General features: G+C 44.0%; 1 protein-coding gene across 1 annotated transcript; it reads left to right on the top strand.

Moving 5' to 3' along the window:
• The first annotated feature begins 5,866 nt into the window (after positions 1–5,866).
• On the top strand, positions 5,867–16,800 carry LOC136432939 (uncharacterized). The gene is made up of 7 exons (XM_066424606.1): positions 5,867–7,085; positions 8,493–8,534; positions 9,816–9,965; positions 12,589–12,759; positions 14,627–15,670; positions 15,896–16,036; positions 16,311–16,800. The coding sequence occupies exons 1-7, from the start codon at positions 6,294–6,296 to the stop codon at positions 16,656–16,658; spliced, it is 2,688 nt and encodes an 895-aa protein (XP_066280703.1). The 5' UTR covers positions 5,867–6,293; the 3' UTR covers positions 16,659–16,800.
• The last annotated feature ends 96 nt before the right edge of the window (positions 16,801–16,896 follow it).

Consider the following 16,896-nt stretch of genomic DNA (forward strand, 5'->3'; position numbering starts at 1 on the left):
GTTGTAGTTCCATTACCATATGTTGTGTATATCAAATATTGAGTTTAAAAGTGATCCACAAATTGATTGATGGAATGATTGATTGATTTTGGGTTGATTAGTTAACTCATTAATCGTTTGACCGTTCAACTTAGCAATTGATTGATTGATTGGTTGATCAATTGATCGATATGTGATTACGTGAATGTAGTCTGAAGACCAATTTTTTACGTCGTCCCGCCCCTATCGCAGACTTCCTCCAACTAGGTATGATGAAACAACCTTCATTCACACACACACACTGGCACTGTGAGGGTCGTTTCAAATTCATAACGACCAGCTGTTTAAACAGTCAAATTACTTGAGGACCACGCAAGGAAAAGTCCATGTATAACCCTTCACATTTTTATATTTTTATTTGTTTTGTATAGAATTATGCGAAGGAATAACTGTGGAATTTTCCAATGCCATCGTTAACTTTAACAGAATCATAGAGTTCGTAGTTTTGAAAGAGTTTTTGACAAGCTCCACATGGTGACCATTATTACTCCACCGTCATACTGCTCTAGATGTCCCGCACCGATATCAGAACATCAAGCTTAATGCGTGACAGAAGACTCATTATCTCATAATAATGTACTAAACCTCCCCCTTACGTCACTCGAATTCCAGAGTGACAGCTGTCCGTCACGCTGCCACCCCCCGAACGGAGGTCAGCTAGTCCTGTCCAACTGGGCAACGCCCATCAACTGCTCCAGAATAATAAAATGATGCTAATAAAAAAAACAGCATCGATCTGTGATCAACCGAGACACATATCGCAGGTAGCTAACGTGAAGATATTACACTGTCTGGGCCAAGATCATAAACTAAGACGTTAGAAATGCCATCTTAGCGGTAATGCAAGGCGACCAGGTGTTCTATATGAGCCTGGGTCTTTTAGCATGGACTGAACCATGTTGAATGAACCTGCCCATTTGTTTTGAAGACGCATTTCGGTATAAAAGTGGGCGTTCCACATAGATCTGCTTCTGTGGAGGTATTGACTGGGAAGAGGGTTACCTGAAATGATAGCAGGCATGTCGGTAATATGATTTATTCAGAATCAATTTCTATTGAATGGACAGCAGACGATTCGGAAAATAAGTGATGATATTTTGTTCCTCGTTCTTCTCGGACAGAGTATGTACAGTATATTATTAGATGTTGGCATTGACTTAATCGTGGCGGGAAAATAGCTTATCGACATGAAGAAGGACGATCCAAGACGTTCCTGTTACAATGAGCATTGAGTCCACATCAATCACATGTTCTCCTCGCCATACCAGGTTTGAGGCGCTGTCAAAACGTGTGTGATTTGTCTTGTATCATACTTCTTCATTACAAATTATGTAATGTTTTATCTGGACTAGAAAGACCTCAGTAATCAGTTCTTGTAATATGACAAACAACGTTCGAATGCTCCCAGAAGAGATGCACAGTGGTCTATTTACGTTTAACTTGATTCCTCACCAGCTTGTCCTGAACTCTGGTTAGCCATTTCCTCGGCATTAGAGAGCCAATGTTCCCCATCCTCTGTGGTGGTCAGAAGAAGAATGTACTTGTCCTGCTCTGTCGGATTTGATAACATGTAGCATTTGATTATACTGTCTTCACTAAACTCTACATTGATACTAAACATGATAGTCGGTCATGTTTCTGCTTTCATCGTTCTTTTTATTTCTAAATGCTGGCTACTGTAATGGCTTTGTTTTGAGATAAACGTAGAAGGTCTTTCCGTGCCGTCATTTGTCAAGCAGATACGTGCCCGTGTTCATTTCACAACAAGAGATAGGCTAAAGTGATAAGGAGACACGGTTAGCAGCTGTATGAACTATACTGAACAACATCTTTATCGCCAACATATCAAAACTACAAGAGTTGCTGCTATTACATCAATTGGTTGGGAAAAAACTAAAATTTTAATGATATTTGCTATTTTCATCACTGAAACCGAAATGCCCGGATTCAAATCACAAACCGTTGTAGCATCATAAATCCATTTTGGTACACTTTATTGACCAAGATACAGGTCTGTTCATGGAAGAACACTGGATATTGCGACATTGTGATGTGATGTAAAAAAAAACTTGTACTTTTTAACCATTGAAATACTCCAACATGAGCAAATCACCGTTCAGGATAATAGCTTCATTTTTACGCCAATATCAAGATCAGAATTTCTGCACTTATCATTTTGCACGGCGCTTCGGCCAATGACTTTCCGTATCTCACTTATCTTAAAACGTGCCGCTTTCATGTAAAATTTATCAGTGAGAAGACACATCTTCATTATCAGTACAGCCAAAGTCATCGGAAATGCAGTTGGGTGTTAGCAATCAAGAGTTATAAGAACATATGCCCGGGAACGCTGTCGGATGGAGTGAGCTTGTGGTGTGCCCACACTGCGCTTGCAGACATGAATCCATAGCTTGTATGGGTTTTTCTTTAACGTACTATTATCATAGTCCAGGCAAAGGGGAAAATATTATATTGCGTCCAATAGTCTCGTTATGAGGGCAACTTTACCAGATTTACATCGCAATAGGACAAGTATATCCATTACTTAGCCCATCATGGCAATTGGGTTGTTCTACCATTTTAGGCCGTTCTTTGACCAGTAGTACAGGCTATTTGGCGCATTGGAAGTCATTAAACTTTACTCGTGGTTAAATTTAGATTGGGATTATGTTATTTTTTGACGGCAAATGCCAAAGATCACGAAAATTAAACAACAAAGTAAAAGCAACTGTTGTTATGTTGTGTTCAACATATCCACTAAAAACCTAGTACTCGTATTGTTGTGATCATTATGCAAATAGAAATAAAGAAACATTTGTCAAGGTTGCCATGAAAAAAAATGTCTGAAAGTCTTGCGATTGCGGGAAAGACACATCAAGCGCATACATTTGGTGTATTACTGTATTTCGTTGTTGCAACAAACACCAAACGCACGCATTGGGTGTATTGCTGTATTTCATTGTTACAACAAACACACTGGCTAGGCAATTAAGTACTACAGTATTTGCCTATGCCCTGCCCCTCCATGACGGATAGCTCCTGTCCCCCGCTGACTCCTCTCAGGAAGAATTACCGGCGGTTGGCTGAGATCCGAGATTAACGTTTGCCAAAGTTCACACCTTGGCTGTCGCACGTGGAGCGGTCCACAGAGAACTGACCCGGCCCCTCCTGGTGTGATTCCCCGTATGATAGATGTCTCCGCTCACCGATCCATCTACCCGCCACATCTTCATATTGGTGTTAGGAGATTTCCTCTGGAAGTACGCGTCAATGGAAATCTCAGGGGTTACTCCGAGAGGGACGGAGGGGCAACGTCTTTTCGCACGTCTTAGCAATTATTTGTGTTGATGCGCTTTCTTAGAAATCATTTTCTGCTGAGACAACGGTGAACCAGATATACAGTTAAAAGTGATTCTTTAAGATATTGTGTGTCTTGGTCTTGGTAATATTAGATTTTGTTTTACATCCACATGACCGGTTATCACCATACGTTTCAGATTCTGCTCTCCAGCTAGATGTACTGACGCTAAATTAAATCTGGACAGCACGGTGACTGGGATATGAATATATCATATCCCACGGTTTGCTATGATTCACGCGGGAAATTACAGTCCAGTCATTTCATCTCCGAAAATACACTTGTTTAAATTCCCAGTTAAGTTGAAATGCTGTAATTGCTTTATCTTGAACAGCGAACATGGGGAAGAAGTATAGGTTGATTTCACTCTCAAACCCCCGGTATCCAAATGGTATCTGGAATCGAAGTGAGACTTACATTAGGATCGGTCGTGACACTTCCATCGACGTGCACACCAGCAGGTAACATTGACCCGCATATCCTGACACAGGACCGAATGTATGTGCTACATGTTCGAGGTCCATTTAACTTTAGGATCAATATGTCAACGAGCATCATGTATCTGTCATCAGACATCATCCATATGATGGGGCAATTCACCCGCCCACATAAAAACTGCCAGCTAGCGGGCTACATTTAAGGGTGATAATCCTGTAGCATCAGCTGATAGAAGATCGGTCGCTGCGGGAGGGAAGGCGACAGACCAATTGGGACACATGATTCTATCTTATATCATGTAAAGCTGCAATTTATTGCAAGATTGATAGGACCAAAAGTATATGTATTGATGGCATCCGGATGCTGATTCCTGGTACATGGTATGAATAAATGATGCGGGTGATTTGTACCACGCCCTGATTTCTCCTCCTCGGCATGTCTCCTCTACAGAGCCTGGTACTCATGCACACTTGCAGGGGCAAGTGGATGGGTATGGTATGGACCGAACGGAATATCTACTTCTCATATATAATGATGTCAGCCTTCTCTTTGGACTGTCTTTGAGCAGCATTCTTCGTGTGGAGAAGGAATTAAGGAAAAACAGATACGGTGTTGATGGAAACGCTAGCCTGCATGTAAATTCCAATGGGCGTAACCCCTCCCACGACCTCGCAGGACCTCCCCAAGTTTCCCCCGATAGCAGAATAAGCGGAGGATCGATTTCTGGTCATGATTGGTCACCTGGCCTGTCAGACTTGTTGCAGTTTTAACGAGGAAAGCGGAAAATGATCTGATCGATAAACCCAGCAAATTGCAACACGTCAGTGGATGGAGCCGATCTGATCTGTTGCAGTCACATCCAACAAGCGTCCTCACACAGGGCCGTGTGTTGAAATAAACATAGATTTATACGCAAGGACAAAATGAAAGATTTAGATCAAAGATATTCTCTGGTAGCAGTGCTGTAATCTAGCTCACGATACGCTTGAAGTTTCTTAGTTCGGTTATAAGACTTGCGCTGACCAGAATGACCTTTCCAACAGAATACAGAATTCCACATTACACGATTCTTTAGAGGTGCAATAGGTCATCATGCAAGAACCTAAACAAATCTCCAGGAAGAACATTTAATCAAAAACGATACAGTCAGTGTCAACCGTAATAAACAACTTGGCATTTTCCTGCCATCACATTTGATCTCTGGCTTGGTTCCATTGACATATATGGACATTACAAAAACCCGCCCTTTAAAAGTTAGGTAGTGTGGACTTGTGACTTTGACTCAACTCTCCCAGGCCTTTTCCAAGAATCGTTAACAGCGGTCTAATTCTTGGAAAGGGAATTTGGGGCTTGCTACCCACCTATCGAGCGGAGACGTCAGCGCTACACACTTTGAATGTAAAATTAAGTTCCTGACGCCTTCCTCCGCTGCTGGCGTCTGTTTACAGATATTCCGCCTCATAAAGACGATATGATCCCGCTCTTGGGCGCAATAAAGTTTGATCCATCAACCACTTATCATCATTAAAAGCTAGCATTGTGCTGCTGAGATTCTGACAGCTCTATTGATACAAATTGTGGAATCAAAGCGCCTCCTGGCGAGTTCAGCATGCATGTGATCCTGTAAGTCTGTTATTTTCCTGCAGTACATTGGTATCCCGCAAAGTGGGCATTAGACTAGCACTTGGCTGGTAACAATGAGACATGTAAAAAGTTACCATACTTCTTGAAACGACCGTGTAGTTAAGACAATCTCAGGGGTAATACCATAAAATCGAGAAGAAAAAAAAAACTGAAATTGAAACGTTGGCAACGGGGACAGACAAGTTTGCCATGAAAACATTTATTGATTAAATGATTGACAAAATATGGGAGTTTAACTGGAAAATTTTGTTTTCCTTGCATGGCGTCGCACAGTACTAAATTATCTAGCCGGTGCTTCGTTTTCTGAAGCCGATAACCGTTCCGGGTTTAATGACCGACTACATTTTATAACGTTGTCACCTGCCCAGCACCTATTCCCGATGATAAGCTGTATATACCCCGCAGGCGATGTGAGAGAAAACCGGTCCAACCGCACCACGCGGAGGGGAAAGGGGGCATCAGTGCAAAGTAAGCATTATGGGGAGGACGTGCGTAGTCAGAAAAGTCACAGTGCACCAACACTCCAGTCAAACGGACTAACAGCGCTGTTGGGAGACGCCCTCCATTACCTGGTAACGGTGGACGCCTTCATCAGTCCGCTGTGACAGCTACGCAGGCGTTTCCGACGTACATGGATCGCGTGCTATTGGATTGAACGTCGTCAAACCCTGTACGTCAGGCTGAGCGTGACCCACTCTTGGGACAGCACATCTCGGCACGCACGGGATGGGTGGACTTGCAATTACCCTGGTCCTCCCGCCACCAGGCGCTGGAAGGATCTGGCATGGGTAATATCTAAGACAGTAATTACGGAATGCTCGAAACAGTGCCTGCCTGTACAGCGATGGCGGGGGAACAGGTGGTGGACCCGGCCTACAGCACACGGCCACCCCCGGAACTGTGCCGTTTGGACTCTTTCAGCTCCGAGTTTGAGTCAGAGACAGACTCGCTGAACAACAGTTACGGCAGCGGTATGTCCGTGAGCGGCAATGGCAGCTGGGCAGCCTGGAATCTTCCCTTTAGAAGTCCCAGAAAATCTGAGGACGAAGACGGGCCGAAGAAAAGGAGATCAACCTTCTTGAGTAAATGGCTCGACACGTCAGGGGGGAAGCTGGAACTGCCCGAGGTAGGTGTGCGACTTGGCGTTCCCATGGGAGCGGTGCCCGAGGGCGAGACCATACAAATGTATCTCGGCTTAAGTTGGCACAAGGACTACCGCCCGGTTTTATCAGACTTAGCGGAGTCCCTTCTCAGCCCGACTGTTTACTTCGGACCTCACTTCGGCAAGCTGAACCTGCCCGCCACCCTTGTGTTCCCGCACTCCGCTCTGGTGGAAGAGGACGAAGAGGGGGAGGGAGGGTGGAACTACAGAGTGTGTTACAATGAAGGCATCATCTTCAACACACAAGAGCCTGAGTGGTTCGATACAGTGGAAGGTGAGGAAGAGATGAGACCTGACGTTGATCAGGAAACAGTTAGCCTGCAGACGAGAGTTCCAGGCGCCTATGTCCTGTTGGGAAGAGAGGCAAACGATGACATCCTCATCTGTAAGCGAGTAAAGATCATCGCGTATCTTCACCTCATCAGGGCCAAAGGCATGGTCAAGGTCAGTTCAACCTTACATGAAACGATTTATTGGTCTAGAATGACCAATCTATCTAGTGGTTGCGTTGACGGTTGCGGCTATTTCTTCATTGATTAGCCATTTCTAGTCACCGTGTTTTCATTATGTGTGCTGGTTTGTGTGCTAGAGTAGAGATGTACTTCCTATTTGCTTACTTAAAACAACCACTATGGCTTTATTGCGCGAAGTAAGCCTACGGCTTGTGTGCATCCTCTGTTGATAGATTATACACACATACATCTTCGGGCCAGAGTGTGATCGTAACATGTCGTAAAATACGGTTTATCGTCTCTGCTCGTTTCTTGTACGCCGTTAAGATCAAACCACTGATAGCGCCCATGATGATGACAACATTATATATTAGCTGTTTGAAAACGTTAGTATACCCTACAGTACTAGCCGTTGAGAGGAACCTAGAAAGTTACGATCAAGTAGCATTCCGTACTACCCGTGTGTATATAGACCTGTTCGCCATTGTTCTCGTGAAGGAACAAAGCCTTTGTTGTTTTATGTGGCGCCATGACAGTGACTATAACAACTACAACCATTCATTGTCGATTGGAAATGTCATGCGTCACGGTGGGCTCTCTCATAATCCTCATCCTTTGTGTTAGAGCGATCACCTAAATCGAGGTGATCCTTTGTATGAGTCTGCATACAAGATAGGGGCTGTAGTAGAAACTTGACTAATTCTCTGGGTGTGATATAAAGGGTAAAATAATCAAAATTTTAAGAAATGCACACGTTTTCTAACTGTACGTTGAATTACGAATTGCACCAGGAAAAAAGACCTCAATATAGAGACAATGGGAGAGAAATCGGGACATTTTGATGAGATGTCAGATCGTATGGCCTTGTCCAGTCTTCTAGGTAAAACAGCTCCGCAGTCATTGCAGTCTGTATATGGTTGCTGGTATATGCGATTCAACTGAAATGTCCTCTCCTTAAAAATGATAGGCTCCACACGTGACGTCATAGTTGCCTCCAGATAAGAATTACAACACATTGCAAAAAGATTCAAGATCGTTACATTTCCCCCATAGAGCTGTAACTATCCACGGTTTGTAACTACACTGTGCAGATCTATTTATTTGCCAACAAGTCTCATTTTAATGCCAAGTAGGAGAAGTAGCACTCTCCTCTTATCATTATATAGATGTTTGTGTTGTTACTTATATTGTGATAGATGACTTAGTACAACACGAGACTGTATAACCCCGGGTGATCCATTACTGTGTCTTATCAGCGAGGAGAAATCTTTCCGCCTCATCTATTGAGCACGAGGGACTATATCGTCGTCGTACAAATTCCATTAAGACTTTAAGAGCTCGCTCATTCCGGGATTGTCAGCGATATTTACTAACAATCTCTTCAATTATCTCTCCACAGGTCAAAGTGTACTGCACGGACGACGTCCCGGGAGTCGTGCAGGTAAGGATGATTCATTTACGGAATCAGTGTGATCGGTTGATGCACTTGATAAATCGACATAATTCATCATTTCTTAGAAAACAATGACACCTCCGGGGTTTATTGCTATCGAGTCTATCACAAGTGTGCCAGCACTGTAAGGACGGCAGCTTGTCCTGCTCTGCTTGATTGGACATCACGGGTCCTGACAGGGAGACGGATTCTCTCATCCGGGTCTTGTTTGAAATTTCATAGTCCTTAGTTGAGATGAAATTGTCGGTGCCAGTACCCGTGATGACGGACAATTGCAGAAGATTGAATTTATATGTATGGCAAGAAAGAAAAGAGGAAATTAATGGACTGAAAGATACCGTTATTGAAAAGAGTAGAAGTAAAACTATGAATAGGAACATAATGAATGAAAAGATATTCTATTAGGACGAATCGGAAGGTCAATTGCAGTTCCACGATCATACCTTCACCAAAAAAGGCCTACCCACATGTACCAAATAGATCTATCAAGACAGTCCATCTAGATTCTAGGTCTTCTCGAGTTATCGTGTTGACAGACGGACACACACACATGCACCGTGACACACCACACGCACACCACACGCACACACACACACACACACACACACACACACACACACACACACACACACACACACACACACACACACACTCACACACACACACACACACTTTTAACATTTAAGTCCTAACACAGCTAGTTAGCACTGTTACATTACTCACAGGAAACTGTGTCAAGACAAACCTTACCGGCCTTCATCCTATTCTATTCCCAGATGATTGGGCCGCATTGGCAACTTCTCCCTCAAGCTATTCTGACGTAATAAAAGTACAATGAAGAATATATAATTTTTGCTAAGCATGCTATTTATCAATGTGTTTTTTTCTACGGATCTTGTGGTGCATTTTTCATATTGCCCAGTAGCAGCTCCTAAAAGACAAACCCAACGGCTCGCGGACCTCGCATAAGTAATTCACACAGTGATCTAATAGTCCACAGGGAAATCATATTATATGCGGGGTTATAGTGTGTCCTCCTTTCGCGCATTTTTATAGGGTGGGAACCTTTTGGAATAAGTAGCCACTTTAAACAAAATCATTGTGCCAAAAGTTATCGATGGACTGTTTCAGGAAAGAAAGTAAAGACATTTATATGGTATGGAAGCGAGAACTACTCACTCAGAGAAAGCTACTTTTCTTATGTGCTTTTACTGTAGTGCCATTATTGATAGGAATTTTTGCTGACGTAAACATTATTTTGCTCTTCAGGTGTTAGAAAAGAAGGAAGCGACACGCGGCACGCTGGTTTCCATGACGACCGCTGATTCGGCCTTCTACAACGACGGTTCCGAGCTGCGCGTGCGCATTAGGCACAACCTGAAGCATGTGGAAGAGCATAACCCTACCAAACTGAAAAAGGTGAAATGTCCCTCTTTCTCATTTCTACATTGTTGGCGCATAAACCCTGTAGGGTAAAATCTGCCTTCCTGACGTAGAGTCAAGCATGGGAATTTGGAGCGTTTTCTGTGCTTTCTAAATGGACGACAAAACCAATTGTCTGGTAAATCAGTTATATACAGTTGATCTTATTAGACAGTCGACCTCGATCAGTATAGGTGCGTTCTGGGTGAACAGATATTGGTTTACGTGATGAAATAATCAATTCTGTCGCATACGTTACCTTGTTACAGTCATATACAATGCCGGAGATAGAATTCAAATATCGTAATTTGTCTTTAGATAAAAAAATCTGTTTCAGCTGAAGTAAAATGAAACTTCCTTTCCTTTTGAGAATACTAGTAACACTTTGATCTGTTGGAAACATACATCACAGGAGAGCAATTTTCCATCTTGGCCGTTAGCTATAATTCCGATGCCGCATGCTCAAAGGATATGCTTTTATCGATTTCCTCACTTCTTCTCTCGTTCAAATTTATGGGTTTACTGAGGAGGTCGAACGTAGTCTTCTAGATTTTGAGACACTTCCGGCTCATAGTGATGTCTTAATGTCTTTTCCCTTGAAGATGGCCCAATCGATTCTCCTAACGCTGCTAGTTTGTATAAATCGATTTTAATGTGGCGGAAAGGCGGAACCCCACGCGCCTGTTTGAAGTGTGTGGATATCAGCAATATGATAAGTATCGACCCGGCAGTGTTACATGTGCGTGATAGACCCCGTTCACACTCATTTTTTTCAATCGCGATTGAAGTATAATCGCGATTGTTCAATCCGATCGCGATTGAACGCAAAGAAACTTTTGCGTTCACACTGCTTTTCGCCAAGTGGATTAAAGTACGCCGTGATCCGATCGCGATTGAAGCACGATTGAAGCATGCTATCGGCGATCATCTGTAAATGTTGTTGTTGTTGTTGTCCTTGTTTTGTGTCTATTTTTCCGCTAGACATTGTCACTTGGTGCGGTAAATGTCCCTCTTTCGGTGACATTTCCCCAGTTTCGCCTGCACCTCCTCTCTCCCCCAGATTGCGATGAGGACCCTGGTCTCCTCATCGCGCCATCTGCCACCAGCTGAAGTTGCTGACGGAGTTTTATTCTTCTTCTTGGGCATTGTTGACGATGAAAAGTTGTTGTTGTTGTTGTAAGAGAGCGATCTGACGCGCGGCTTGGGTTTGTTTTCCCGCGCGATGCGAACTATGACCCCACGTACCCGCATGTATGACCTCCCACCCCCGGAACCAGCCGAAATCTCCGCCGATCTCGATGGAATGAATCGTAGTTGTGTTCACACTCAAAATTTGGTAGGATTGGATTGGATCCGATCACGATTAATCCAATCAAACTACCTCCGGAGGTAGTTACAATCCAATCGCGATTGGATCGTTTTGGATCGTTCCAATCGCGATTGGGAGCGTTCACACTGAAAAAATCAATCGCGATCGGATCGATTCAATCGCGATTATACTTCAATCGCGATTGGAAAAAATGAGTGTGAACGGGGTCAAAGATGTCTCCTGATACCGCGCACCTGTCGGCACCGTCTCATCTCTACCCAGCAGCTTTCCTCACGTCTCTGCGGAGTCTTCAAATTTGTGGGGTGTGCGGTTTTTCATAACTCATCCCGATGGGCCAATACCGACTCCTGCGTCAATATCTCAGCCCGCAATGTCAAACAGGCAATGAGACGTAATTGTAGGTAATAATAGTCAAAGAGTGGATGATCAACTGGTGACGGATGATGGGGGTGGTGTGTGGAACTGTAGTCTGTTGCTCCATTTCATCACATCGGGAGACAAAATGTTATACATTCTCCGTAACATAGTGTTGTATTTGGATGGCAAACTCCCATACCTTTCATTTCCACGGGCCTCGCGCCGTCCGAAATGAAGTAATGAATGAGGTAACTTTATCGGAACACATGTCATGCAGAAAACGTGATCGGAATGTGAAATTACACGAATGCATCAATGAAAACAACGGGTGGGTATCGGTCCTGCATTGGGAGTGGAAATCGCACATCCTCTGGGGAACCACATGATAGATATCAAGAAAAATAGACCTTGAAATTAAAGTTATTCAGCAGAAACGTCAGGTCTTCGGGAACTGGTGCCCTAGTAACAACCATAAAACATTGCAAGTGACTGTATTACGATCCATCAAAGGGATTACAGTGGAAGATATAACGAGTTTCCCGCGTGCTTCAATCCGTGATATCTTGTATAACATGCTTCGTTTCAATTTTATGAGACCAGATGTGTGGGCGGGGGCTCACACACAGAATAACAGGAACCACACTGATGTACCGATGTCATTAATATTTCGATGATTTATGTGCAAAGATTCCTAGACAAAGCACGAGAGATGGTTTTCAACATGTGCGAAAAAAGGGTAACATGCACACTTTTGAATTATATTAAAGAAAAGGTATCGTATTCTTCACGAGAAAATTAAATGATATAACATGACATAATCATAGTGGCGGAATGAACTAAATAACGGTTACAACAGACTGCACAAGAATTCAATACAAGCACGTATTACAAAACCCATGATTTACGTATACTCCCGTCTCTCCCTGCTCTCAGGTCATCAGCTACAAGTCCATCTGGCACCAGTCATCCCCGTTCTGTATCTTCAAGTTCACGGCCAAGGAACAGCTGGAGGTGGAACACTTGCGTCTGGACATCCGGGCATTCCAGCACGTGGACGAGGACGCCGACGATTACGTCAAGATGACGCTCAGGGTCCCGTCACAGGTAGCCGTCATAGTCATACCTCTTCCCTAATTTCTTCAAATTCTCTCTGATGTGAAATGTCTCATTTCGATTATGTCATTGATACTCTGCGTCGAAAAACAACAACACGGGAAACCATTCTTGTCCCGTACCAACATGAGCCCATGTAGACAAGTAACAGAAGATTTAGAATTCTGCATAGCACTTCACATCGTACATGGACCGTAACAAAACCAAGTACAGTATGTCACCATATTAATGACAAACAAGGCACTATGTGCACATAAATTAGTTAATGAATTCCCATTTCCCAGTTGCTAGTTATGTAGAATAAGAAATTGGCAAACGTCAACACAAAGAACATAAATATGATGAACACAAAGAAGACTTATACAAAGCTGATGAACATCAAATTAATTAACATGGATCTAAAATCTTAACCTACTCTACTGTCCGCCATTGTGACCTGTCCTTCCTCTCAGGAAGGTCATGCATTTATCCTCAGTATTTGATGGCTATGATATTCCTCATTAACACATTGATTGGTTTTGATACTAATCATCGCCCCCATCAATCCGTGATTTGCACAGGTCGAGCGATGTGTGTCACTTCATGCATACATCGTAGGAAATCTCGGGGGCATCGTTACATGCTGGCGTAAGCACGCGCACCCATTTTGTCACAAATTATGGCGCAAAATACGTTTATGAAGGTTAAACATCCAGGCAAACAATCTATAAAGACAATTCAAACTCTACAACTGGATAAGATTCGGAGGTTTATTTCCAGACGTTTCAAGTGACATCCATCACTCTTCTTCAGTGTTCTTATCCAGTTGTAGAGTTTGAATTGTCTTTATGTATGGCACAAAATATCATGACATATTAGTATTTCATATAATATCAGGCTTCTTCATTTTATCCCAAAATTTCAACACTTTGAAAATATCATTTGTATGCGAAACTCTACGCATTAGTAGACATCATGATGGTCAAGATGACAGCAAATAGATATGACGAAGATGATTTGGTTCTTCTGGTATTCATCTGTACTTCTAATGAGGCTTGAAGAACACGCGATGAAAGGCCACACCAACCGTTACATATTTTATAATTTTGTGGGGCTTTTAAGAATGATAAAAAGTATCAGGGGATTGGAATATCTCCTTCCGCTCCCGGCTGGATTATTTGGACGGCGGTTTAATCAAGTGAAAACACTGTTATCGCACCACGAATGGTCGATACATTAGCGCACAGAGGACAGGTGGGTCACACGGTGTGATCATATCATCTTCAGCCTGTGGCGCCCAGTCAATATCAAGACAACCTGAGTGGTTGGGAACTAGAAATCGATATTCGGTTCCATACCGTCACGGCTGACAAATCTATCTACTGTCGGCTACAAGCGATCTGGTCTGACTTACAGTGTATTTGAGTGGTACTACAGTCGTGGACGATCGAATTTGATTGTCTCCTTGTATATGGAGTCTTAGAAGTAGTTCTGCGAAGTACACTTGCGCATTGCGGAAGATGTGATCTATGACCGGGTGCCGTAACACTACGACAAGCTAGAGATACACGGTGATTTAGTGAACACGCTGTATGTATTGACATTCTGTCGGGAAATATCGGCCCAACCAAGTGTTTTTCTAGTTATGGCATTCAGCCAAGAGCACTCACAATACTAATGGTTAACTGCATATAGACACATGTGTGTGGTAATCTTAGACCTCTCACAGTAGAACAACACTTGCCTCAAAGTTCATAAAAGATCTGGTCACAAATTTCTCGTAAAATTGGCTTCCAGCAAACATCTATAAAAGTCATCACGTCACTCAGTATCTTACTCTATGTGAATGATTGTACAGCACTGTTCTCCCTACATCCAGGATTCCGATGAGGAGGGGACGGTGGTGGGCGACGCCTCTCCTACTGCCATGCTACGTATACCTGATCAGCTTGACCGGGACACCACACCGACAAGACAGGGGGAAGAAGAAACAACGAGCGATGAAAGAAGGCGCATTGAACATGAGGAAACTTCAGAAAGGAAGTCTATAACAGATTTATCAAACAATATGGAGTATCAAACCATCGCTAAATCGGATGAACTAACAAAGATTGAGGGAGACAGTGAATTTGTGGATATCACTTCTATTTGTAAAGCGGTCGAAGGACTCAACAAAAAGATCAAGTTAGACGGAGAGGAAACAGGTGACAACACGAAGGACTCTGACGGACAGTCTGATAACAGTAAGGACACTGAATACGCAACCAACCCGGGCGCCATGAGTCCCAAATCCACCCATAGTACGGACGAGAATTTCAACAGATCTTTCACCAGTAGCTTGACGGTGCAAGGTATGGAGGGAGTTAGTTATACCTCGCGGATGGTGGATGCCAAGGGCGCGGTGCTGCGGCTACCCAGCTGCGGAGCAGAACTTCTCATCCCACCGAAGGCAGTCCCCGAGGGCGAGCAGGTTCTCATTCTGTTGTCTGTGAGCTGGGACACTGCGGACCGTCCGCGCCTTGAGCCCGCCCAGAGTCTGATCGGACCGGTGGTGCTGTGTGGCCCGTCAGGCGTTCAGCTCCAGAAGGCCGCTACGCTAGTGTTTGAACACTGCGGACTGCTGAACAGTCAAAGTACGCCGGCTGTCCTTGCCTGTGAGGACATCTCAGTTCAAAACAAATCCTGGCGCCTTCTCACAAATGACGCAGAAAAGGACGAGCAAAACGCCGTGAACGTCCGGGCCTGCTTCCTAAAGAACAAGTGCATTGTTCACATGAACAGGATCGTGTCCTTCGCGCCAATAGTGCGGGGGTCCGACCCAGGCAAGACTGTGCGGTTCGTGGCGTTTGGGCCGCAGTTAGGAACATTTGAAGATGTCAACATTCGAGTCTACTGTATCAACGACACGGCGGATGCTTTGGAGGTTTGTTTTCTTGGAATGGTTTCATGACAGATTGTAACATTACCATCACCCAAAAACTGATTCTGCCCCATCCTATCCCATTCCCTTGTGGTCAAATATGTTCTGGTAACTTGTTTTAGTTGATTTAATCTTTGTACGGAGAATACTCTCCATTGTCTTGATTGTCCACCTTTATCAAAAGACACTTGTTGTTTTTATCAAAAGACACCTGTTGTTTTCTCGCAGTGCATACGGCAGCAGGAAGGCCAGGCGGGCCGGAGACAGTGCGGCGGCCTGTCCATCAGCTGTATGTACCCGGGAGACAACTGTTGTGTCCAGGCTCAGGACCCCGGCCCGGGATGGGCCTTCCGGGGGCTAACCCAGCAGGTAACGTGGATAGCGGACTGTTGTGGTGGCAGAATGAACGCACATTTGTAACTCTATGGCATTGGCGGGGTAAAGTTGGTAAACGCTTAACGCATCCAAGATTGGAAAGAGGTTGTGACATAGAAGAATGATCGTTTGTAATCAGCAGATGTAGTGCGTTAGCGACTTCGCAATGGAAATCGAAGCCACACTTGGCAGCTATTATCCATCCCTTACAGAGGGTGTATATAATACAATTAGATCAAATATGTTTAACTTTTACTTTTCTCTCCAGCAAGTGACGACGGAGTCGGTCTGGCGAACACAGTTCCCCAAGCGGTACTTCACCCTGTACCACACCGACCACAGACTGAAGAACCTCCACTTCAGGATGCACGCCTTCCAGGAACGACGTACCGAGCCCAGGGAGAACACTTCCTTCAACAGTCGTTACCAGAGTATTGCTAACCCCAGCACTAGAAGAAAAGTGGGTGAGACCGGGAGTCAGTATGAGACCATAGCGTCTTGTTTCGGTAATGAGGATAAACTGTCACCCCCGAGCACTGTGGATGGAAGCGTCCGACTCAGCCCGACTGCTGTGGTGAGGGGGGTAGGTCCGACTTCAGTGGTGACCTGGCAGTAACACCATACAACCCCCCCCCCACACCCCTGATTGTTTCGGATGGGAAATCGTTACAGTGAAATTGTACATAAACTGCCAAATTTGATAGCCCTTCTACAAGTAACAACCTAGCACAGGTCTACGTGTACTCTCGTAAGGAATGCCGAAGTATACATTTTCTTACAAGACACAGTATGGTTATTTGGCCTTTACATAATCTTAGTTTACAGTTTACATACCTTGTTCACTAGTAGACTTG

The sequence above is a fragment of the Branchiostoma lanceolatum genome, chromosome 4 (genome assembly GCF_035083965.1).
Source record: "Branchiostoma lanceolatum isolate klBraLanc5 chromosome 4, klBraLanc5.hap2, whole genome shotgun sequence".
Taxonomy (NCBI): Eukaryota; Metazoa; Chordata; class Leptocardii; order Amphioxiformes; family Branchiostomatidae; genus Branchiostoma; species Branchiostoma lanceolatum.

Excerpts from the sequence above, each read along its gene's own strand:
- LOC136432939 (XM_066424606.1), top strand. The coding sequence starts at position 6,294 with ATGCTCGAAACAGTGCCTGCCTGTACAGCGATGGCGGGGGAACAGGTG. Across the intron at positions 8,535-9,815 it reads ACGTCCCGGGAGTCGTGCAG|GTGTTAGAAAAGAAGGAAGC; the intron begins GTAAGGATGATT and ends TTTGCTCTTCAG. Across the intron at positions 9,966-12,588 it reads ACCCTACCAAACTGAAAAAG|GTCATCAGCTACAAGTCCAT; the intron begins GTGAAATGTCCC and ends CCCTGCTCTCAG.